Source organism: Macrotis lagotis, chromosome 1 (assembly GCF_037893015.1).
Source record: "Macrotis lagotis isolate mMagLag1 chromosome 1, bilby.v1.9.chrom.fasta, whole genome shotgun sequence".
NCBI lineage: Eukaryota > Metazoa > Chordata > Mammalia > Peramelemorphia > Peramelidae > Macrotis > Macrotis lagotis.
Genome location: NC_133658.1, coordinates 473,521,842 through 473,546,794, shown reverse-complemented (window position 1 = coordinate 473,546,794; position 24,953 = coordinate 473,521,842). Strand labels below are relative to the sequence as shown.

Genomic DNA, 24,953 nt, shown 5'->3' with positions numbered 1-24,953 from the left:
CCTTTTCCCTTTTCTCTCCCTCCCTCCTTTTCTCCTTTCCTTTCTTCCTCCTTTCCTTCTTCCTTCCTTTCTTCACAAACCTGTAATTTAACCTCTGACATAAATTCTTCCAATTCCTGTAGAGTGTCCTTTTCTAGTTTTCACATGATTGTATATACAAATGGTGTCTGGGGACTGCTTTAGCTAGATTAGTACATTATAAAATGGTTCTATCTTGCTTTGTCCTTCCCTCTTAATGCAAAATAGTGTTACCTCTAATAACGTTTGCCACTTTGACCAATCTGTAGTCCTGATTGGGGTTATTTTTCCTAAAACTATCTCACTGCTTAAGACAACTGAAAAATTGAGTTACCAGGCATCCTTTTAGTATTTATGTAACACCTGTGCTTCGGAATCCTCAATAAGTCCTATAGTATAAACCAGTCTGGTTCTTTTTTGGAGGCATTGCAAACACCTATGAATAAATGAATGGATTTAAAAAAAATATTGTTTACTGTGTGCCAGGTCATATGTTGATCATTGAAATACAAGTAAGTAATATTGTTTCTGCTATCAAAGAGTTTGCATTCTTTTTTTTTTCCAATATGAGAAGACATGCATAAGACAATGAAGGAGAAATTATGGACAGAGAAGTTAAGGACAGAGACTGTTAACTAATGTTTATATTGATTTATACCAACTTCCTAGAAAAGTGGTACTGATTTGATTTGTTTACTATTTCCTCCCAGGGGCTACAGGTAAAAGGGGATAGGTGAAGAGATTCTGAATGAAGCAAAAATGAAAATTGTTAGGAAGTAACATGATGTCTGGATGTGAAAAAAATAAAATCTATGTTTACTAATTAAAAACCTACAATCCTCCAGTGTTAACTAATTTTCCAAGACAGGGTCTGAGGCATGGTTATAGAGCATCTTGAAAATGGAAAAACACTTTGAATGGGAACTATGTTCTATTGGAAGGGTGAAAGGTAAAGACAAGTACTTATAACAACACAGCATAAGGTTGGTTTGCTTTTTCACTAGTTAATTTAATAATAAGAACAGCAAAAATGTTTTCAGATAACAAGTGATAAACTTATGCTTGTTTCTTTGATTTAGATACAACTCAGGCATGAGGGAAATTAAGATTTTCCCAACACAATAAAACATTCAGATTTCAGGTTTTGGAAAATAATTTAGATACCCTAAATAACTCAAAATTAAAATTTATTTTATCAAGAATTGCTTTTTCAATTTCTGGTAGCCACTTTCATGTAACATTGGAAATTATTTATTAAGTCAGAAAAGAAAAACTCAGGGTCAGCAATTGTTCTTGCTTGTAAGATATTCTGTTAAGGAGTCTATATTAAGAAAAAATTATGCATTATTCGTATGTATTCAGGGAAGGGTGGGAAGAAATATAAATCAAAACATTAGGCCTGAATATTTAGCTTTCTATTCTATTGAGTGATTGGTAACTATCTCAGTACCAAAACAGCAGGGTGAAAGTGGATCATGTTTTCTATTTTTAAAGGATTTTCATGTTTTTAACCTTATTATGCTTTCCTCCAACATCTTTCCTCTTCCATTTTATTTTCTTCTGTTAATTTTTAAATTTTTATTATTTATTTTTAACATTTTTAAAAATTTTGAGTTCTAAATCCTTTCTCTCCCTCCCAAAGCCCCCCATCCATTGAGAAGGCAAGAAATGTGATATCAATTATACATATGAAATTACGCAAAACATTTTCATATTAGTCCTGTTATAAAAAAAGCAAGAAAATAAAGTGAAAAAAAATATTCTTCAATCTAAATTCAGACTCTATCAATTCCTTCTCTTTAAGTGGTTAGCATTTTTTCTCATAAAAGCCTCTTCATTGTCTTAGGTAGTTATATTGATCAAAATAGCAAAGTAATTCACAGCTGATCATGATATAATATTGCCTCTTCTGTTTACAATATTTTCCTGGTTCTACTCACTTCAATTTGCATCACTTCACATAAGTCTTTCCGGATTTTTCTGAAACCATCACACTCATCACTTATTAAAGCAATTCATTCCATCATACATATTATAGCTTGTTTAACCATTCTCCAATTGATGAACATCCCCTCAATTGCCAATAATTTGCCACTACAAAAAAACTGCTATGAATATTTTTGTACATAAAGGTCCTTGCATTTTTGGATGCTCTCTTTGGGATATAAAGTAGTACTATTATTGTATCAAAGTATTGTAGTAGTAGTGGTATTGTTGGATCAAAGGGTATGTGTAGTTTTATTGTTCTTTGGTCAAAGTTCCAAATTGCTCTCCAGAATTATCTTATCAGTTCCACCAACAATACATAGGTGTTCCAGTTTTCCCACATCCCTTCAACATTTATCATTTCCTATTTCTGTCATATAAACCAATCTGAGAGGTGGGAAGTGGTACCTCAGAGTTATTTTAACTCGCATTTCTCTATTCAAAAATGATTTAGAGAACTTTTTCATATGACTATAGACTGCTGTGATTTCTTTGACTAAAAATTGCTTCATTATAACCTTTGACCATTATCAATTAAATGATAACTCATTTCTTATAAATTTAATCAGTTCTCTATATATTTGAGAAGTGTTGCTTTTACCATAGAAACAATATAATTTTTCCAGTTTCCTGATTTTCTTTTAATTTTGCTTGCATTGAATTCCAACTTGTCATTGAATAAATTATAGGATCAATATGGATTATTGACAATCTTCTGGAATAATCTTTAAAAGATAGTACCCAATAAATTTCAACCTCAGATATTGTCTCTTTTGAGTCAAATTTTCTGCCTGTTCTTTCTCTGTGTTACCTACACCTTTATCTATGTGGTTAACTTTTAAAATTCATGTGGTTCCTACATGCTACATATATTGGGATCTTACATTCAGAAGTAATGTTGTCCTCAAAACATTTGAAGTTTGTTTTCCCTTTTCTCATAATCCACTTTGGAGGCTGTGGGAGTTATAGCTTAATACTTTGGCTGATAGCATATGATTTGAGTGCTCCTCATTGGGAATGGTAACAGTCTGAATATTTGTATCACCTCTCCCTATAAAGAAACTCTAAAGTTAAAAGTTTGATTGTTGGAGGCAACATTATTTTTTAAAATTATTTATTTATTTTTATCCACATGTATATTTTTAAGTTACAAAATTTCCTTCCATCTTCCCTTCCCAGCCCCCTCCCCTCAGCAGCAAACAGTCAGGTTAAGCACTGTTCATACATATTGTATACAGATTAGTTATTTTCAGTATGAGGAATTAGTAATAAGGGAAAGAGATACATAAGAAATAATTTTTATGAAGTGTTCATCAGATTCTGAAGGGTTGGTTTGGTGTGTATGTGTGTTTTGTTTTATTTTGTTTTTCTTCCTCTGAATGGGGATAATATAGTCCATAGCCAGTCTAATACAGCTGTCCTAGCTCTCTGAACTGCTGAGAGGAGTTGCTTCCATCTAGACTGGTTGTCTCACAATGTACTGTTGACGTGTACATTGTTCTCTTGGTTATACTCCCTTGGCTCAGCATCGGATCCCATAAGTCATTCTATGCTTCTCTAGAGTCTGACCATTTATGGTTTCTTATAGAACAATAGTATTCCATAGTATTCATGTACCATAACTTGTTTAGTCATTCCCCAATTGATGGGCATTCCCTCAATTTCCAATTCTTTACCACTACAAAAGGAGTTTACTATGATGGAGGCAACATTATTCATCTATTTGCAACATGGCTATATTCAGACATTCTGAGGCTATGGGATCTGCTCAGTTTCTGTCAGCAGTGATAGATAAGTCAGGTTATCTACATACTGCTTGGTTGTGAATTAAACATGTAAATGTAGCTCATATTTTGAAGTAGAGAGTATTCATTTTTGAAATTATTTGGTCATAGTATCATAAGACTCAAAACTGAGAGGAATCATAGAAATTATCTAATCCAACCCTCTCACTTTACAGATGAAAAAACTGAATCCTCCCAGGACTGACATGCTTAAAGTTATACAGCTATTAAATAGTCACCATTTAATAATAAAGAACCTAGGTCTTTATGCAGTTGGATGCAATAGAAAGAACATGGTTTTTATCAACTAGAGTTGACAAAATGCCTCTGCAACTTCTATTAATATGATTTCTAAGTTTCTATCCAACTCTAAATCTCTAATTTTATTAAAACTGTATTTATTGAAAATGGCAGATTAGTTAACAATAAGATGTGTTCTTATATAACTTTATTCAAATGCTTTATGGACCTATGATTTCATTGGTCTAGTTATTTCTTCTATTGAATATAAAGTATAACCTATCAGTCTTAGTAGGCAGTCTTCATGAATAATGGTTGAAAATGCTATCATCCTTTGTACAAATGTATCTTAAGTCTCTCTAAACTTGTCTACTTCTTGGAGGAAAGCAAGGAAGGAAGGAAGGGAGGGAGGGAGGGAAGAGGGAGGATGGAAGGAAGGGAGAGAGGGAAGGAGGGAAGGAAACACAAAAATTGGATGTGTGTGCATATAGCCATCCACCTAACCATATACCTACATACATACATGCATACATATATATATATATATATGATATATAGATATCATATATATATACCATTTCTGATGAAAAGATAGTCTCTCTCTTTCTCTTTATGACACACATATTGATACAACATGAGAAAACATAGCCTAAGACAGACCTCATATTGACTCAAGAAGTCTTTCATACCACTTCAATAATTAAGTTGACATATCTCCCACATCAGTGATATCAATCAAATTAAAATGCTATCTATGTATGTTTGAAAAAGTACATATGAGAAGCATATATTTTAGAAAAAAAACATATTGACATCATCTAAGTTCTAGTGTATTTCTATTTATTTTTTAGATATGTCCCAATTACATTTTAATATAGATGAGCCACATTCTGAGTGTTTGAAAACTCTACTCCACATTATAATGGAGACAACTTGAGAGTCCAAACCTAAAAAACAAACAAACAAAAACAATTTGAAAATAAGTGTCTCTGATGTTCCATGCCTCATCCTGTGTTTGTCTTGGGTGGAGCATATGGTCACAGTTCCCAAGCTTTTGGAGAACTGCAACTTTGGTTTATTGATAAGAAAGCTAATGGGACCATAAATGCTTTTGAAAACTTGAATAGATCTAGGGGCGGCTAGGTGGTGCAGTGGATAGAGCACCGGCCCTGGAATCAGAAGTACCTGAGTTCAAATCGGGCCTCAGACACTTAATAATTACCTAGCTGTGTAGCCTTGGGCAAGCCACTTAACCACATTGCCTTGCAAAAAAACCCTAAAAAAATAATAAAAAAAAAAAACTTGAATAGATCTGATGAAATATCAGCTGTTGTCAAGACTACAGGACAGAATGGAAGAATGAAAAAAGGATGTAACAAAGAGGAAGATAATGTGGGTTCCACTAAAGGCCCTGTCACTAATTAAATGTGTGACTTTGAACAATTTAACTCTTGGATATAAGAGTTTGGATTATCTGTATTCTTGGATCCCTTTAAGCTTTAATGCTATATGATTACAAAATAATACTGTATAACATTGTCCAATGGTAGTGATAATGACAAAATCAATGTCAAGATATTGTTATATAACTAACCTGCATTTACAAACCTTTTTCTTAAAAATGTGTATATTACATTGCCTTATAAATATATTTGTGTTTATCCCTAATGTGACCACAATATTTCAAGACCTTAAATTTATTCTTATTTCATAAATATATTCTGGCATTGATTGGTTTTTATTCCACTGTTGTTGACAGTGCAATACTGATGTTGTCAAGAAACATTCTTTTTCCTTTATTTTTAAACATGCTAAATATAGATTTTTTTGGGAGCAGGGAAAATCTCAACAAACATTTCCCCCATCCCCATTAGCTTAAATCCTGGCCTTATTAATGCCATACTTTCCAAGATTAACACTAAAAAAGTGGTTCTACATCGAAATGAGTGGTGTAATGATTTTGGTCTAGATTCTGATGGAGTGAATTGGCAATTTTTTCTTATTCTTCATTTAGATATTTTTTTGCATATAGCTAATCCTTTGCCTAGAAAAGAAACCTTTTTATATGACTTGTCCAAATTGCAAAGACATTTTATGCAAAACTGGAGGGAACTGGTACATCTCATTTTCAAAATTTTCACACCCTATCACCATACTTATGAGCTGTCAAGATGTTAAAATAAATTTTAAAAAATCTATCTGAGCAGTTGTTACATATGTTCATTTCTTGAAGTTTATTTTTATTTTGCAAGGCAATGGTGTTAAGCGATTTGCCCAAGGTCATACAGCTAGCTAATTATTAAATGTCTGGGATCAGATTTGACTCAGGTCCTCCAGACTTCAGGACAGGTGCTCTATTCACTGAAGTCTTCTTTAAATAGATCATTTTGTTAGTGGAGCAATGATGGAAAAATATCCCACTTTTTTTCCAAAATAAAGATTACAAAATTTCACAAATAGAAGAATGGATATAGTTTTAGCTAAAACTTCATTTTGGGTTCAGAACTGTTGGATTATATGTTCTATTCACAACTGCTTAAAATTCTATATTACTCTCTTATATGTGATACACAACGAATCCATGATTTTTTCAATATGGGTATTCCCTTCACTGCAGATTACAACACATTTGGCCTTTCTTATCCTGAGTAATTATTGTCCATGTCCTTTTGAAAATCTTTAATAAAAGATATTCTGAACATGAATGAAAGGGTCCTTGCTCTAGGGCTTTTAATATTTCTTAGATACTGTAGAGCACAAAGGATGGTTTGTGATCCCTTACATTCACTCCATTATCAGTATACCTCTCTAATCAGAAAATATCTTACATTTTATGTTTTTATGTTTTTATATTTTTATTTTATTTTATGCCACTTTTTACAAGCAAGTGATTACTGACAATAGTATTCTGCCTCCTTTAATACCCTTTATATCTCTTTCCATTGTTCTTTAGTTTTGATTCTTTCAAGATCATTTTGTTCAATTATTTGTAGCTATAACACAATCACTTCTTAAGTTGTCAAATGTAATAGTTCTATTAAGTACCTTCCCATACACAAAGAGAACTTTTTTCACTGTGAAAATGCTCTCAAGAGGAGTTGTGTAAAATTACTCTTTATTTGGGGATGGTTTCACTCCCCTTTCAATAATGACTCATTTACTTGGCTACTTTGAAATATATTGGAATATAGACTTCTGGCCAAAATGGTGGAGAGAAGACAGCACAGTTATAAAGTCTCCTGATCTTTCCCCATCTGTCATATGAAACAAACCTCTTAAAAGAAATCTAACCCACAAAACCCAGAAAGAAAATCCAGGAGAAAGAACATCTACCTCAGGATTTGTCACCTGCAGCAGCACTGGACTAATTCTGGCGGGTGAGTCTGGGCACAGAGGGCAGATCAGCTCCTGATCAGCCAGATTAGCAGCTGAATTGGAGCTGGGGAGTCTGAAGGCCCGAGAGCCTGGACCTGCTGGATCAGTGGTGGGGCTAGACGGTGGGGGCTTGAGTCAACTAGGGAGCAGTGGCACTTTGACCCTCTGGAGCTTGCCAACAGGGCTGGGGGGAGAGCTCTGGTGCAGGATAGCTGTGGATATACCATCCCTGGGCTCCTCTAGTCTGAGGAACTCTGAGTCCACGCCTCCATTGCTGCTGAGGCCTCTTCCCTGAACAAAAAAGAGCAGACTACTTCTGCCTCACGCACAGGTGTGTGAGCAGAAGAACTAGCCCAGCAGACAATAGGGAGAGGGATGACCTCAGGCCAGCGCAAAGCCAGCCACTGACTAAAGGGAAAAGAATTCATTAGCTCCAACTCCTCCCTTCAAGCAAAGGGAGAAGGTCTCAATCAAGGTCACAGACACTCCAGAGAAAGCAACCAGCACCTCCTACTGGCCAGTCAGAGAAATTTCACTCAGTGAGTAAAGCCTCTATTGATCTCAAGCCCCTGTGAACCAACCCCTCCCCAACTCAAGGTCTTAGCAAAATGAAGAAGGGTCAGCTGAAAGGTGGATCCATAGAAAAATTCTTGAAAGGCAAAATACCCTAACTCAGAGAGACCTAGAACCTCTGAGGAGAATATGACCTGGTCTTCAACACAGAAACACTTCCTTGAAGAAATAAGGAAGGAGTTTAAAAATCAACTGGAAAATCTGGTAGAGATAATTAATATCATACAACAAGAAAACAAATCTTTAAAAATACAATTGGACAAATACAAAATGAGAACAATTCTCTCAGATCCTCAATTGGGCAAATGCGAAAAAGAAAATAATTCTCTCAAAACCTCAATTTGTCAAATGGAAAGCTCCTTCAGAACTAGAATGGAACAATTGGAAAAGGAGTTGCAAAAGGCTAATGAAGAAAACTCCTCTCTAAAAAAATGAATGGAGTCTGCAGAAACTAATGATTCCAAGAGACAGCAAGAACCAGTTAAACAAAAGCAAAAAATAGAAAAAATAGAAGAAAATGTAAAATACCTCATCAGCAAAACCAACGACTTTGAGAATAGGTCAAGGAGGGGCAACCTGAAAATTATTGGACTTCCTGAGAACATTGAAGAGAAAAAAAGCCTCAACTTAATATTACAGGATCTAGTGATGGAAAACTGCTCTGACATCATGGAACCAGAGGGCAAAGTAGATACTGAAAGAATACATTGTTCCCCTCCAGAAAAAGATCCTAAAATGAAAACAACAATGAATGTTGTGGCCAAATTCTAGAACTATCAGAGAAGAGAAAATCCTGAAAGCAGCCAGAAAGAAACAATTTAAGTATCAAGGGGCCACAGTAAGGATTATTCAGGACCTGGCTGCATCAACATTAAGGGATCTAAGGGCCTGGAACACAATATTTCAAAGAGCAAGGGAGCTTGGAATGCAGCCAAGAATCCACTATCCCACAAAGCTAAGCCTTCTCTTTCGGGGGAAAAAGATGGACATTTAATGAAATAGAAGAATTTCAAAAATTCCTGATGAAAAAACCAGAGTTAAATAGAAAATTTGGTGACCAAACAGGAGGTTCAAGAGACACATGAAAAGGTAAAAAGGGGGGGGGGGGCATTTAAAAAAATTTGCTATCCAATAAGTTGAAACTGGCTATATTCCAGCATGGGGAAAAAGATTCTCATAAGTCTTGAGAATTGTAACTCTAACAGAGAGAGTATACCTAGCCAGAAGTGATGGATATCCATGACCTATCCATGAGACTGCTATCCAATGGGATGTAACTGGCTTTAACCCCACTAGGAAGAAAGATTTTAATAACTCTCAAGAATTTTAACTCTATTAGACAGAATGTACATAGCTAGAAGTGACAGATACTCAGAATTTTCTATGACTCAGATAGAATTATCTAAAAAAACACTACCTACTTAAAAAGGGGGACAGAAAGGAAATGGGAGGAGGGAGGGGATTGAATGGGGTAAATCTCATTACACTAAGAGGTAAAGAAAATACCTATGGTAATAGAGGGGAAGAAGGGAGCAGATGAGAAACACTTGAATCTTCTTCTCATCAGACTTGGCTTAAAGTCAATTCATGAATACTTAGTTAACTTAAAAAACATCTAACCTTCCAAGGATTAAAAGGGGAAAAGGGGAGGGGGGATGGAGAAAGGGAGGGGGACTGGGGGAAAAGGGGGAACTAACAAAAGGAAGGGAAGGGAAAAGGGAAAAGGGAAAAAAGAAAGGGGAAAGAAAGGGGAGGGGTGATATAGGAGGGAAAATACACTGAAGGAGGTGGTATTAAGAAAGAAAATACTGGGGAATATGGATAAAGGAAGGGGGAAGGGGGAAAATACAAACAAAGGGAAGAAAGTATGTAGGGCAATAAAGAATTAGTAATCATAACCTTGAATGTGAATTGGATGAATTCTCCCTTAAAATGTAAGCCAATAGCAGAGTGGATTAAAAACCAGAATCTGACAATATTCTGCTTACAAGAAACTCATTTGAAGCAGAGAGATACACATAGAGTACAGGTAAAAGGTTGGAGCAAAATATATTTTGCCTCAGCTGAAGTAAAAAAAGCAGGGGTAGCAACTCTTATCTTAGACAAAGCAGCAGCAAAAACTAGATAGCATTAAAAGAGTTAAGGAAGGAAACTTTATCCTCCTAAATGGTACCACAGAAAATAAAGCTATTTAAATACTGAATATATATGCACCCAATGGGACAGTACAGTATCCAAATTCTTAGAGGAGAAGCAGAAAGAATTACAGGAAGACATAGACAGCAAAACTCTACTAGTGGGAGACCTCAGCCTCCCAATCTCAGATCTAGATAAATCAAATCATAAAATAAACAAAAAAGAAGTTAAGGAGGTTAATAAATTGTTAGAAAAAGTAGATATGGTAGACTTATGGAGGAAATTGAATGGGGATAGAAAGGAATATACCTTTTTCTCTAAAGTACATGGAACTTATACAAAAATTGACCATGTACTAGGACATAAAAACCTAATGATCAACTGCAGAAAGGCAGAAATAGTGAATACATCTTCCTCAGATCACAATGCAATAAAAGTCATATGCAATATTGGGCCAAGGAGATATAGACACAGAACCAATTTGATACTGAATAATCTCATTTTAAAAAGTGAGTGGACCAAAAAACAAATTATAGAAATAATTAACCATTTTATCCTAGATAAAGATAATAATAAAACAACATGCCAAAACCTATGGGATTCACTCAAAGTGGCTCTCAGGGGATATATTATAGCTTTAAATGCTTATATGAATAAATTGGAGAAAGAAGAAATCAATGAACTAAACATACAACTAAAAAAATTAGAGAAAGAACAAATAAAAAATCCCCAATTAAATACCAAATTAGAAATTCTAAAAAATTAATGGAGAAATTAATAAAATCGAAAGCAAGAAAACTATTGAATTAATAAAGTCAAAAGTTTGTATTATGAAAAAACCAATAAAATTGATAAATCCCTCATCAATTTGATTTAAAAAAGAAAGAAGAAAACCAAATTGCTAGTATCATAAATAAAAAGGTGAACTCACCAACAATGAGGAGGAAATTAAATTAATAATCCAAAATTATTTTGCCCAACTCTATGCCAATTAATTTGATAATGTAAGTGAAATGGAAGAATATTTACAAAAATATAAGTTGCCCAGGTTAAATGAAGAAGAGATGAAATACCTAAACAACCCTATCTCAGAAAAAGAAATTCAACAAGCCATCATTGAACTCCCCAAGGAAAAAATCTCCAGGGCCTGATGGATTCACAAGTGAATTCTACAAAACATTTAATGAAAAATTGGTTCCAATTATATATAAACTCTTTAGAAAAATAGGGAAAGATGGAACTCTGCCTAACTCTTTCTATGAAACCAATATGGTGCTATTACATAAACCAGGAAGAGTTAAAATAGAAAGAAAATTATAGACCTATCTCCCTGATGAATATAGGCACAAAAATCTTAAATAAAATCTTAGCAAAATGATTACAACAAATTATCACTAGGATAATACATTATGATCAAGTAGAATTGATCTCAGGATTGCAGGGTTGATTCAATATGAGGAAAACTGTTAGTATACTCAATCATATCAACAACAAACTTATCAAAATACAGCATCCATTCCTACTAAAAACACTAGAGAGTGTAGGAATAAATGGACTGTCCCTTAGAATAATTAGCAGTATCTGTCTGAAACCATCAACAAGCATTATATTCCATGGTGAGAGGCTAGAAACATTCCCAATAAGATCAGGAGTGAAGCAAGGGTGCCCATTATCACCACCACTATTCAATATTGTATTAGAAATGTTAGCTTCAGCAATTAGAGAAGAAAAAGTAATTGAAGGAATTAGAATTGGGAAGGAAGAGACAAAATTCTCACTCTTTGCAGATGACATGATGGTCTACCTAGAGAATCCCAAAAAATCATCCAAAAAAACTACTGGAAACAATTAGCAATTTTAGCAGTTGTAGGTTATAAAATAAACCATCATAAATCCTCAATTTTTCTATATATGTCTAGCAAGATACAGTAGGAAGAGCTAGAAAGAGAAATCCCATTCAAAGTAACCTCAGACAATATAAAATACCTGGGAGTCTATTTGCCAAGACAGACTTTTTGAAAACAATTATAAAACACTTCTCACACAAATTAAATCAGATTTAAATAACTGGTCAAATATCAACTGCTCATGTATAGGTAGATCTAATATAATAAAAATTACAGTTCTACCAAAACTAAACTACCTGTTTAGTGCCCTACCAATCAAAATTCCAAAAAAAATTACTTGAATGAGTAAGAAAAAATTGTAAGTAAATTCATATGGAGAAATAAAAAGTCAAGAATTGCCAGAGCTTAATGAAAAAAGTGCAAAAGAAGGTGGCTTAGCCCTACCTGATCTAAAATTATATTATAAAGCATCAGTAATCAAAACTGTTTGGTACAGGCTAAGAAATAGAGTGGTGGACCACTGGAATAGGCTAGGTGCAAAAGCAGGAGACAATTATAGTAATATGCTGTTCGATAAACCGAAAGAGTCCAGCTATTGGTATAAAAACTCCCTCTTTGATAAAAACTGCAGGGATACTTGGAAGTTAGTATGGAAGAAACTTAGATTAGACCAACACCTCACATCCTTTACCAAGATAAGATCCAAATGGTTACAGGACTTAGACAAAAAAAATACTATAAGCAAATGGGAAGATCAAGGACTAGTTTACCTGTCAGATCTATGGAAAGAGGAGCAGTTTATGACTAAGGAAGAGTTGGAGAACATCACCAAAAACCAACTAGATGATTTTGATTATATTAAATTAAAAAGCTTTTGCACAGATAAAATCACTGTAACCAAGATCAAAAGAAATGTAGTAAATTGGGAAACAATCTTTACAACTAATGATTCTTACAAAGGACTCATTTCTAAAATATACAGAGAACTGAGTCATATTCTTAAAACAAAAAGCCATTCCCCAATTGACAAATGGTCAAAGGATATGCAAAGGCAATTTACAGATAAGGAGATCAAAGTAATCCATAGCCATATGAAAAATTGCTCTAAATCATTAATTATTAGAGATATGTAAATTAAAACTTTTCTGTGGTACCACCTCACACCTTTCTGATTGGCAGTATGACCAGAAAGCATAATGATCATTGTTGGAAGGGTTGTGGGAAATCTGGGACACTATTACACTGTTGGTGGAGCTGTGAACTCATCCATACTTTCTGGAAAGCTATTTGGAACTATGCCCAAAGGGCAACATAAATGTGCCTACCCTTTGACCCAGCAATACCACTACTGGGTCTATACCCTGAAGAGATGATGAAAAAGGATAAAAACATTACTTGTACAAAAATATTTATAGCAGCCCTGTTTGTGGTGGCAAAGAATTGGAAATCAAGTAAATGGCCTTCAATTGTGGAATGGCTTTGCAAACTGTGGTATATGTATGTCATGGAACACTATTGTTCTATCAGAAACAAGGAGGGATGGAATTTCAGGGAAGCCTGGAGGGATTTGCATGAATTAATGCTGAGTGAGATGAGCAGAACCAGAAAAACACTGTATATCCTAACAGCAGCATGGGGATGATGTTCAACCCTGAAGGACTCGCTCATTCCATCAGTGCAATAATCGGGAACAATTTTGGGCTGTCTGCAATGGAGAATACCATCTCTATCCAGATAAAGAGCCATGGAGTTTGAACAAAGTTCAAGGACTATTTCTTTTAATTAAGGAAAAAAACAGATCTCTTATTGTCTGATCTTGTTACCTCTTAGACTTCTTGTCTCTTCCTTAAGGATATGATTTCTCTCTCGTCATAATTTGGATCAATGTACAACATGGAAACAAAGTAAAGACTGACAGATTGCTTTCCATGGGGGGTGGGGTGGGGGGAGAGAAGTAAGATTGGGGGGGGATTGTAAAACTGAAATATTATCTTTAATAAAAATATTAAAAAATATATATTGGAAAATATAAAAGCATTATTTATTGATGGTGCAAAAAAGCAAGTGATATTTAAGAAACTATGATGATCACAGTCACCACCAACAAGTTGGGAAGTAAGGAAAAAGCAATTTTGTATTTTATAAAAAGAGATTCTAGAATATAGAAGGAAAGATGCAAAGATGAAAAGATGCCTGGGATAAGAGATAATATGGAGATAAGATAGAAAACAGAATCATAAAAGATGTATTTTTAAAAATAATCATGAATTACTAACTTATCATTTTCAACTTAATAAAACCTTCTTAACTGGTTTTCACTTACCCTAAGCAAATAAAATCAGAGTGGGGATGAGAAGAGAAAGTGTTAAAGAGACATGGTATTCTACTTATTTTCACATTTTCTGATAAGGAAATAATTGGAGACACCTAGATTGTGGATATGGTGTTGACCTGGAGTCAGGAAAATGAGTTAAAATACAGCTTTTGCTACTTAGCTAGCTCTCAGATTCTGGGAAAGTCACTTAACCTCTGTTTTCTTAAATTTTCTTAACTGTAAAATGAATATAATAACAACAACTACTTTGCAGGATAATCGTGGAATTGAATGAGCTAATACAAGTTAAGATAATTAAAATATTGCCTAGAGAGCCGTAGGTGCTATGTAAATGCTTATTGCTTTCCTTGTATATAACTGTGTTGAGGTAGTTCAAACCAAGCAATAAGGGTCAACAGTTAACTGTTCATATCTAGTTTATATCTGGGAAATCAACAAATTCTAGAAATCAGAGATTTATTTATTATTTTGTTGTTAAGATATTACTAATACCTTAAGGTAAGAAATCAGTGGAAGAAATAATAATAATATAGTCTAAAATTTAAAATGTGTTGTTTTTTCCAGAGTTAGTTGTTAAACATCCTATTGTTTGTCCACATTTATTAAGTTATTTTAAAATCAGTCAGTTACATAACTTTACAAGTAGACAAAAGTTGAGAAAATGAATTTCAGAGAGGATAGTCGACTTTCCTAAAGTTTCATAACTGACTGGACCTGTTTAGGCATTGGCAATTTATACCCACACAAAAGCTGAATGGGCAGCAATCTTAATAGTGTGATTTAAGATGTCAGAAAGTTTCTTTGCCTACATAGTTTCCCCTATAAACCAATTGTATAACCTGTAATATTCATATTTGGTATATCATTCTTCTCTGAAAACTTTTTATTTTTTTGTTTTTATCTCTGACTCTTTTTCACACTGCAATCAAATAGAGAGATATAGCTATACATACAAACATAAATATATGTGAATATGTGTTTGTGCATGTGTGTGTGTGTGTGTGTGTGTGTGTGTGGTTGTGTGTGTGTGTGTGTGTGGCTCATTGTACCCAGAATCAAAATTTGACCCTCTACTCTCTGCACACTGATTCTCTGCAAAAAATTATTCTTTCTCATAACTTGATATTAGTATAGAGACACCAATATCTATATAGGTGGGAAGAAGATGGACTGGCTGTACCAGAACTCCTAGGCAACCAAATTCAAGCTTCATGGATGCTTTTTTCTCACCAATGAAACTTGGAAGACATTATCTATCTTATTTACCCTACAGGGTTTAAGTAAGAGTCAAATGACATAAACTGTCATTCAACAAACATATATTAAGTACCTACTATATACCAAGAGCTCTGCTAAGAAAGTATACTAAAATGATTACTGAAAAGTATAAATTTCCATTAAAATCGTTTGATTGAAGGGCTCCCATTTTCTGAAGATGTGAATTTAAAATAAAAAAGGAACTGTATAATAAATAGGGTTGAGTTACCTGGCAAAAGAATAAGTTCATCACACTTAGTATAGACATAGCAAAAGAGTAGATGATGAAACTGAGAACCAAATTTTAAAGAGCATGTGTTTTTCCTTCATTGAAAACATGGGGGCAATCAAATACTTCAATTTATGGCTAGTAAAGACGTTTTGCATGTGCAAACAATTTTACAAGCACATGCACCAGATGTCAGAAGCTAGTCATTAGAAAGAAGTTATCTTTTGTTAAGAAATGATTATAGAGCCATATGCAGTTCAACTTTATAAAGACATATTTCTTTACATTGTCCTGCACAAAAATTGTTATAACTATTAACATTTTCTTCCAAAAATCATAGCCTTATAGGTCACAAGCAACCTTAAGAAGATATCTAGTTAATAATTCTTTCCAGATAGAATTACCCTAAACCTCCTTTAAAGAATTGACTTCTGCTCCATTATTGAAAAGTTTCAGAGAAATTTAATCATTTGCTTGGTATTGCATGCAACTGGTTAGATCCTGTTTGAGTGACTCAATGCAATTTCTTCTATTTAGTGTGACAATTATGCTTCTTTTTCCTCTTTTGTGTAACACACATGCATACACACACACACACATGCACATACACAACTCATTGCTTTTACATGTCCATTTAGGGAGAGCGGATTACTTCCTGGAGCATATCATACTGTCTGCCATCCCGTGAATTTTGTCATCATAATGACCTGAAATGAAATTCTGAATTATGGACTAATGCTTACTTAGAACTCTTTGCAAAGGCATGTTTAAGAATTAGCTTTCTGAAGGTGGGTGGAGGGAGATGTTTGAACAATATACTGCTAGTTTAATCTTCATTATTAAGTTTTTTTCATCATTTCATTAAAGCTAGACACTCAAAAAAATAAATCAAGTCCTGATTTGTAGCATTTGTTGATTTTGGGGGTGTAAATACACACACTGAAAATTTAACTATCTGCCTTCCTGAGCTGGCTCAACACACACACACATTTCTCTTGGTGTTCTTAGTGTAATTTTGTTCAACAAAAACAAGTATCAGAACAACTCTGAAAGTCAGACTTAAATCTTTCTCTTTTCCATTCTCCCTGAAAATAGACAGGGGTTATTTTCTGATTGGATGAATATCATAATGATATTCTATCCTCAATCTTTTCTTCCCTGCAAAGAAGAATCCTCTTTCATCTTTCTTTTTTTCTATATGAGGAAGCTTCCTCAAATCTTTAATCACTTTTTTTATTCTCCTCTGGATGAACAGTACTGAAGACAAAATGAGAAGCAGTTGGCATTAATCTACTCATCTGTGTCTTGCATCTTTTTGTGGGACTTATCCACTCATCTAATTTGGGATCAATTTGGTATGACTTAGTTTCTTTATCCATAAAAATTTCTGTCAAGAAGATTACTATAGGGATTGTGGTAGATGCAAGTAAAAATGGTTCTGAAAATTATTGAAACAACTTTTAACTGAAGAAACTTGAACTCAATTTTTTTGAAATTCTTTTATACTTAAATGAAAATAACCACACCAAACCTATTTGAATTACCATCAATTTGTTTGGAAAATACTTCTTTATTATAAAATGTGTACTGTACATTGACCCTATCAACACTTTAGAGCAGTCATGGAAACAACTGTCAACCCACTCTCCAGTACTCTTTAAGATTAGATTTTGTATTGCTCATTTGGTGACCCAGGGAGGGGGGGGGGGCAGAGAGGTCCTGGAATGCATACCTTTGGCACTATAGCGAAGAGTCAGATTTTAGGTGACTACATTCTCAACAGCATCAAAGCCTGTCCTCCTTTTCTCTGCTCCAATCTACTCCCCTTTTTTTCTCATAGTGTAGCTCAAAAGATCCCTCTTAGCTGTGAGAAATCCAGTATGCCTGTCCTTCTCAATGGCAACTAAAGGGAGAGGTGAGTAGCAAAATAATAGGGTAGTGAAATTGGAGGAGACTGAACAGGACCTGAAAATTAGTTTCCACAGCTGTAGTCATATATCTAAGTCTTGTAAAGACCAATAATTTATGAAAATGAGACCGAGATCATCTTATGTCTTTTTAGTCTCATAGTCTAAGTTAAAAAACACATAAAAGTATATGATGATTGAGTTCTACCCCTGTACAATGCTTCAAACACTCTTTTCATATGTAATTAGTAGAGTTAATGTTTGAAAACCTTTTATTAAAAGTAGATCATTCATTTTGTAAATCCATTATCAGTCATCTTGATTTTGAAGAAATGGAAGAGAAAAATAACAGGTAGGTGAGTATTCATTTGATAGAGTAGATTATGTGCAAGAAGGTAACTAAATGATGTATCCTCAATGTAGTAACAAAGCACTTTTTGTTCTTCAATCATTGCAGTTCATTTATGGTTAATACTTCTTTGGCCTTAAGGTGCTTGTCAAGCCACTAGGGGTAGCTTTGCTTTAAACAGTAACATGTAGTTGATGTCTCAGGCACCGTGAAATATCACATGAAACCAAATATATCCTGTAAACATGAAAGGAAATCCCCAAAAGGTGCTGGCTACCCATTAAAGTGTCTACCATTGCTTCCTTTGACAAGAAGAAGAAGAGTTCAGATCATCCTATGAACCCAACAGGACATCCATTTAACAAGATAATGTTAACAGTACTCCCTATTCAAACTTAATTTCTTTTCTAAATGGCACTTTACTCACTGTACTTGTTATTACAGTTTCTTGGGGGTTCATCAGCATAGATTGAATTAGAACACATGAATATATGTCGTTTTGGAGTCACTGCCTAATAGGTTTTTTGCAGTGCACTTATAAAAGCCTGCATCTCTTTGTGTGGAGTGCTGGATGATTAATGAGCCCTGAGGGTGAAGGAATTTGTTCCCATACAAGCGAGACTGAGCTCCTGCTGTCAAATGTGATTTGTCTGGTAGTTCCCACGTTATTTCAGCTTTGGGAATGCCAATAGCCATGCAGTTCATTTTCACTGTGTTCCCTGGTCGAGTATAAATGACAGGTGTTGGCTCACTAGTGATTCGGGGAGGGTATGCTATTACAATGACAGGAACATTCATAACAGATGATCCATACTCTGTCTCAACCTTGCACATATAGGTTCCTCTATCAAACACAGAAGTTTCATGCACAATAAGTGAACCATTCTCTAAAAGGGAGAAGCGTCCAACTGCTTGGGGACCCTCTAAAACCATGCCACTGGGCAGTGTCCAAGACACCTGGGCTTTCTGACTTCCTTGAGCAATGCAGTGAAGTTGCAAGGTCTCCCCATTGATGATGCTCACCAGATTTGGGTACTGGTTACTAATTTCTGGCTTCAATCCAACTTTCAAAGACACCAGTCTTTCTGTATAACCAGCTTTGTTCCTAGCCACACAACGATAAGCTCCAGCATCAACAGCAGAGAGACTGCTGATGTGCAACATGCCATCCTTTTTGTGGTAAAATCTCTGTAAGTGTTTACCACTCTGTAGTTCTGTCCCATTTGGAAGAATCCAAATAATGCTAGGTTCAGGACTTCCCTCAGCTGAGCAGTTGAGGTTGATAGTATGACCTGCCATGGCAGTAATCTTTTCACTGACTGGGTTCCGGAAAACAGGTTTCTCCAAGGGATCCATTACAGTGAGTTGAACAATCAGCTTAGCTTCTCCCCCCTCATTGCGTCCAATACACACCAGCTGCACAGAATCTGTCTTTTTCAGACTCTTTATATCCAGTGTGCCATTACGATGGACAGTGATTCGGTTTCCATAGTAGGGAGCTGGAAGGATCACACCCTCTGGAAAAGCCCACAAGACTCGCGGTGCTGGGATGCCTTCTGCTTTGCAGTCAATGAGCTTTCGGCTTTCTCTTGCAGCTATTTCTCTGACAGTTGTTATGGCATTGGGGTGGCCATTTATTGTAGGGGATTGGACATTAACATGGATCCAGACAGTTTTCCTGTCCTCTCCAGCACTGTTCTTTACCACACATGTATAATTCCCACTATCAGATCTCTGTGCCTTTTGAATAAGAAGGGTACCATCTCTAAATACTTGGTATTTATCAGAAGAGATTGGAATTAGTCTGTTGGTTGGAGAAAGCCACATCACTTTTGGAGTAGGCTCTCCTTTAGCCTCACAGGCCACTGTAACAACATCCCCATAAGGAACGTGGATAATAGAATAAGTTTTGTTGTGGATTGCTGCAGGCTCAGCAACCACTTTGACATGAACTTTCATTTCATCTTTCCCAATCTGGTTTTCAGCAAAGCAGGTATAGTCTCCTTCCTCCCTCATTCCCACTTCATTGAAGTAGAGTGTTCCATTATTAAAAACAACATATCTCTTTGTCCGTCCACCACTATCATCTGATTGCATAAAAGTATTTACCATACTACCATCAGGAAGGCTCCAGGAAATCTCTGGATTGGGAAGACCGGTAGCAACGCAGTCAACCTTGAGGTCTCCACCATAGATGACTTTGTGGTCATTCTCCTTTTTGTGTTCTATTTTAGCAGGTTTCATCATTACATTCACTTTCAGAACAACATAATCATCACCGATTTTATTCCGAGCAACACATAGATAGTCCCCTGCATCTTTATCTGTGACAGAATGTACAACCAAAGTGCCATTTCCAAACACCTTGATTCTGGTATCAAAGCTAAATGAGAAAGGAAAAAAAAAAACCAAGATGTTAGCCTCCTGATTATACTTCCTGACTTCTATTCAATAGAACAAAAAAAGAAACATGTGGTACTAGAAAAATATCCATGCATAAGCTGCTACTGGCAAATGTCAAATGGGTTTTCTAGCCTTAAGGAAATTTTATCCAAATGTTAGAATGGTTTACTGCACAAGAGACCTCCTTAATCTGTTCTGAACTTAAGCTGACCCAACCACTGATTCAAGAATTTGAAATTTATTCAAAAACATTAGCTCTTCTACTACAAGTGCTTCTTTGGTACATGACTCATTTGAATACTAATCTCCAAAAAAAATGCCACAGTCAAGGAGAAACCAAATTTAAATTAACCTTAAGGAAATTAAAGTTTATTTTTCTTACTTCTAGAGGAAAAAATTGTTTTCTATTATTTTCACTCAAGCCATCTATATTTTGATGTGCTTTGTAATACTAAAAACAACAAGGCAGCAGTGGTAGTGTTGATCATATAAAAATACTCTTATACAGAATCTTGTGGCTAAATTTTATTTCCTCTGCACATGGCAAAAGGACTGTAATTTGAGCCAGCTGACATATGCCAACTGAAACCTCAACTCTGGCATTAGTTTGTTTTCAACTTGGAAAGACAGAAGGTAACCATGTGCCATGCTTCCTCTAGGTAAAAATTACAAAATGGATTTCAATTAAAGGCATGTCATCACTATGATCAACATTGGTAAAATTTATAGTTTGTTAGTATGATTGTTATAAACATCAACATGCAGTTGATTAATTTAGAATTGTTTTTGACATTCAACATTCTACAAGGTCTAATGTAAAGCTTTTAATGAAAACTTCAGATGTATCTAAATGAAGAATCAATCAACAAACTAACAAGTATTTATTAAATATCTACTCTATTCCAGACAGAAAATTATCAGAATGTAGAATCTGATGGTTGAAAAGGACCTGAGGGAATCATCTGCTATACTAATACCTGAAATAAGCAGTGGCTTTTGTGTCTTCTTAGGGAAGTGGTTAACCTGCTTCCAAATGGAAAATTGAAGGGAAAGAAAATTCCCTATCACTTTGGGCAAGTTGTAAATAATGAGAAATTTATCTTACACCTACCTCTACTCATTGCCCCCAGCTTTACTTAGCAGAATAATCCTAATCCTACAAATGCTTGATATATATTCAAATATTTGAAGGCTACTTTCATGTCCCCCAATTTCTTGCCTTTATCTCTAGCTAGTAAATGATTTTTAAAAGTGTTTTAATTAGAGGATTAAAAATGCTAAATAGGTCCAATAAACCAAGGATATTATTAATCATCAAGTTATATTCAGTCACACTAATAATCACAGACTTTAGCCTAACTACAAAAGATAATCACATTTATAACCATGAGAAATATAGACATAGTTTGACATTAAAAAGAGTAATTATACTTAATTTACAACAATTTACATTAAAAAAATGAATGTCATCAATAACATGTTCCCTGCTTCTGAAATCAGAGATCCTGGGTTAAATTTCTACCTCTGACACATATGAATCCTTGGGCAAACCACTAAACATCTGAGATTTAAATTTCTTATTTGTACAATAAGGAGGTGAAGGTTCATTACAATTCTAAAATTAAGATCTTGTAACTTTTCATTCCCATAAGAATTCTTTACCTGTGGGTTTCAATTCACTTTTCCTTATATGTATGTATTGTATTGTTTTGAACAGTTGCAATTTCTATATCTTCAAATTTTCTAGTTACATTTTTATTTCATAAAACATTTCCATATTTTTCATATTAAATTGTGGTATTCCATCACATCATGAAGATTCTGAGAACCTTTCAGTGGAAATCAATATCAAATGTCTTACAAGATTATAGAGGTTTTAAGTATTTTAAGAGATTGTATGGGGGTCATCTGTCTAAAGACCAGTCTAATTAAATGGGGAAAGATTAATTCTTGAAATATGACTATAAGGTAATGAATAGTTTTGACTATAGTGTCTTATAAAAGATAGAGACAAATTTGGGATCTGTTTCTGTGATATTGCCAAAATCACAGATATTTTGAAGCACTGAAGTATGAGCATGGTATTTTGAATACTTTCAGTTATTTTATTAAAGAGTATCACAAAGAAAAAAAATGAATTTGGAGCCAGAAAGACTTGGGTTCAAGTTCTGTCTCTGATAATTACAGGTCATGTGACCTTGGGGAAGCAACTAGAATCTGCAATACTCTCAAGAAACTTTTTAAGATAAAAGTTTCAGGGAAAATGCCTATGAGCATTTGTAGAAAGAACTGATTAACAGGGAAATCCCTGTTTTAATGAAAAGTCTATACCCATCCCAAACCTGATGTGTCTATTTTTTTTCCTATTATAGCATTGCTCTTAAATGTTAACAAGATTCTACATGGGATTAAATTCAAACTACCATCGTTGATTATTGAAACATAAATTGGTCCTGGTTAACATTATGCAATTGAAACTGGGTAGATAGAGATAAAATTTAATTAAAAAAAAGTCAACAAATCAGTTAACAAAGGACTCTCCTTTGCACTAGGAATACAATGGTAAAAAAAATGAAGCAATTTTTGCTTTCAAGACTGGGGAAAATTAGGAATTTACAAGGAAATATATTCAGACATTCATTTCACAGAATATTTCCTTAAAAATTATATTTCCTTAGAAATTCCCATTAGGACTTCTATTAAATGATAAACTATGAAAGACTCTCTTAAGAACTTTGGAATTTATTGTTTAACAAGGGAGATACTGGCACAGGACAGCTCAGCATAGCATGCCCCCATCAGAGAGGGTGCTGGGCTCTATGAGTATGGAAGAATTAAAGCAGCTCAAAGGAAACATGAGATACTTAGTTAAGTGGACTCACCTCAGGTGTTCACTTGACTATTTGTGCCTGATCTGTGGTAGAGCATTCACTGTTTGTATCGGTCTGATCAGTCACAGTTGGACACACTGTAACTTCTCTCTAATATAGTGGTTTCATTTTAGTCTTCTTTGATGATAAATGATAAGAACCAACCAACCAACCAGATGATAGACAAGCATAAAAATAAAGAATTGGGGGCGGCTAAGTGGTGCCATGGATAGAGCACTGGCCCTGGAATCAGGAGTACCTGAATTCAAATGCAGCCTCAGACATTTAATTATCTAGCTGTGTGGCCTTGGGCAAGCCATTTAACTCCATTTGCCATGCAAAAACCTAAAAAAAAAAAAGAATTGCAAAATGGGAAGAAAGTGGTCTAATTTCAATTGTTAAGGGGAGATTTTTTTCTTTTGAATAAAAAGAATGAATAAACTAAAAATAATAAATATAGACCATTTAAAAAATGAATAAAATATAAAATGCATAACAAAGCAATATGATAAAAAGAAGAAGCAAATCATACTGGAGAAATATTTATGACAAATACAGCAAATAAAACCTGATAGAATGTAAAGATTTGGTAAAAATGAACAAAGGTAGCTCTTAGGCCTGAGAAGAAAAATAATGAAAGAAGAATAACAATTTTCAAAGGAGGATACAAATTATTAAAAATTACTTGAGAATATTCAAACATAAATAATTTACTTTAATCTCACTAATTATATATATAATATAATCAAACATCTGTATACATCTTTTTTGCTTTCAATGTACTATACATTAATTTTTTTCTGGTAAAATATTGTAAAAAAAATTCATCAGGGAAGAGAGCACTTGGTTAAAACAAAATCTTCTAGCAATAAAGAAATGACAGTAAATTTCACATTTAAAGCCTTAGCTACCTGGAATACTGAGAGAGTAAGTGAAACAGGATCAATATATTTCAGAAAAGGAACTTGCACCCAGGGCTTACTGATTTGCAGTTTATTTCTATATCTAATACTTCCACATGGATAATTAACATACAATTTAAATTAAAACAAATTAACAGAATCGAAAACCAGTGCTATCAATATTAAGAAAAACAGATACATTCATTCATTGCTTGTGAAATTGAAAACCAGAAGTATCTTCATAGATTGTAATTTTGGAATATATAGTAATCCTTTGACCCAATAATTCCAAATTTATTCCAAGTGCTCTATCTGTTAAAGATTTTTATAGCAACATCATTTATCTTATAAAAAATAAACACAAACAAAAAACTGGATAGATATCCAAAAATCAAAATAAATAACTATTTAAATAGTTAATGATTGGATGAAATACCAGAACATATTTAAGAGTGACAAGCATAAAGCATATAAATAAATCTGGAAAAGTTTTATTAAAAAGCAATATGAATAAAAATAGAACCAGGAGATCTGAGTATAAAGAAATTGCAACTGTATAAAATAATAACATAAACATAAGGAAAAGTGAATCAAAACTAAAGGGCAAAGAATTCTAATGGGAATGAAAAGTTACAAGAACTCAGTTTTAAATGAACCTGCACTCCCACCTGATAAAACAAGAATTTGAACCTCAGAGGTTTATTGATTTGCTCAAAGACTCATGTGTCAGAAGTGAAATTTG

The 24,953-nt window shown here is 34.3% G+C and overlaps 1 protein-coding gene across 1 annotated transcript in view; it reads right to left on the bottom strand.

Annotated features, from left to right (window-relative positions):
- Positions 1–17,330: 17,330 nt before the first annotated feature.
- The window catches only part of MXRA5 (matrix remodeling associated 5), a 42,820-nt gene continuing 35,197 nt past the window's right edge, over positions 17,331–24,953 (bottom strand). Inside the window, exon 7 of the mRNA XM_074213619.1 lies at positions 17,331–20,419. Coding sequence (XP_074069720.1) covers positions 18,511–20,419 — 1,909 coding nt within the window. The 3' untranslated portion in view covers positions 17,331–18,510. The remainder of the gene's footprint in view (positions 20,420–24,953) is intronic.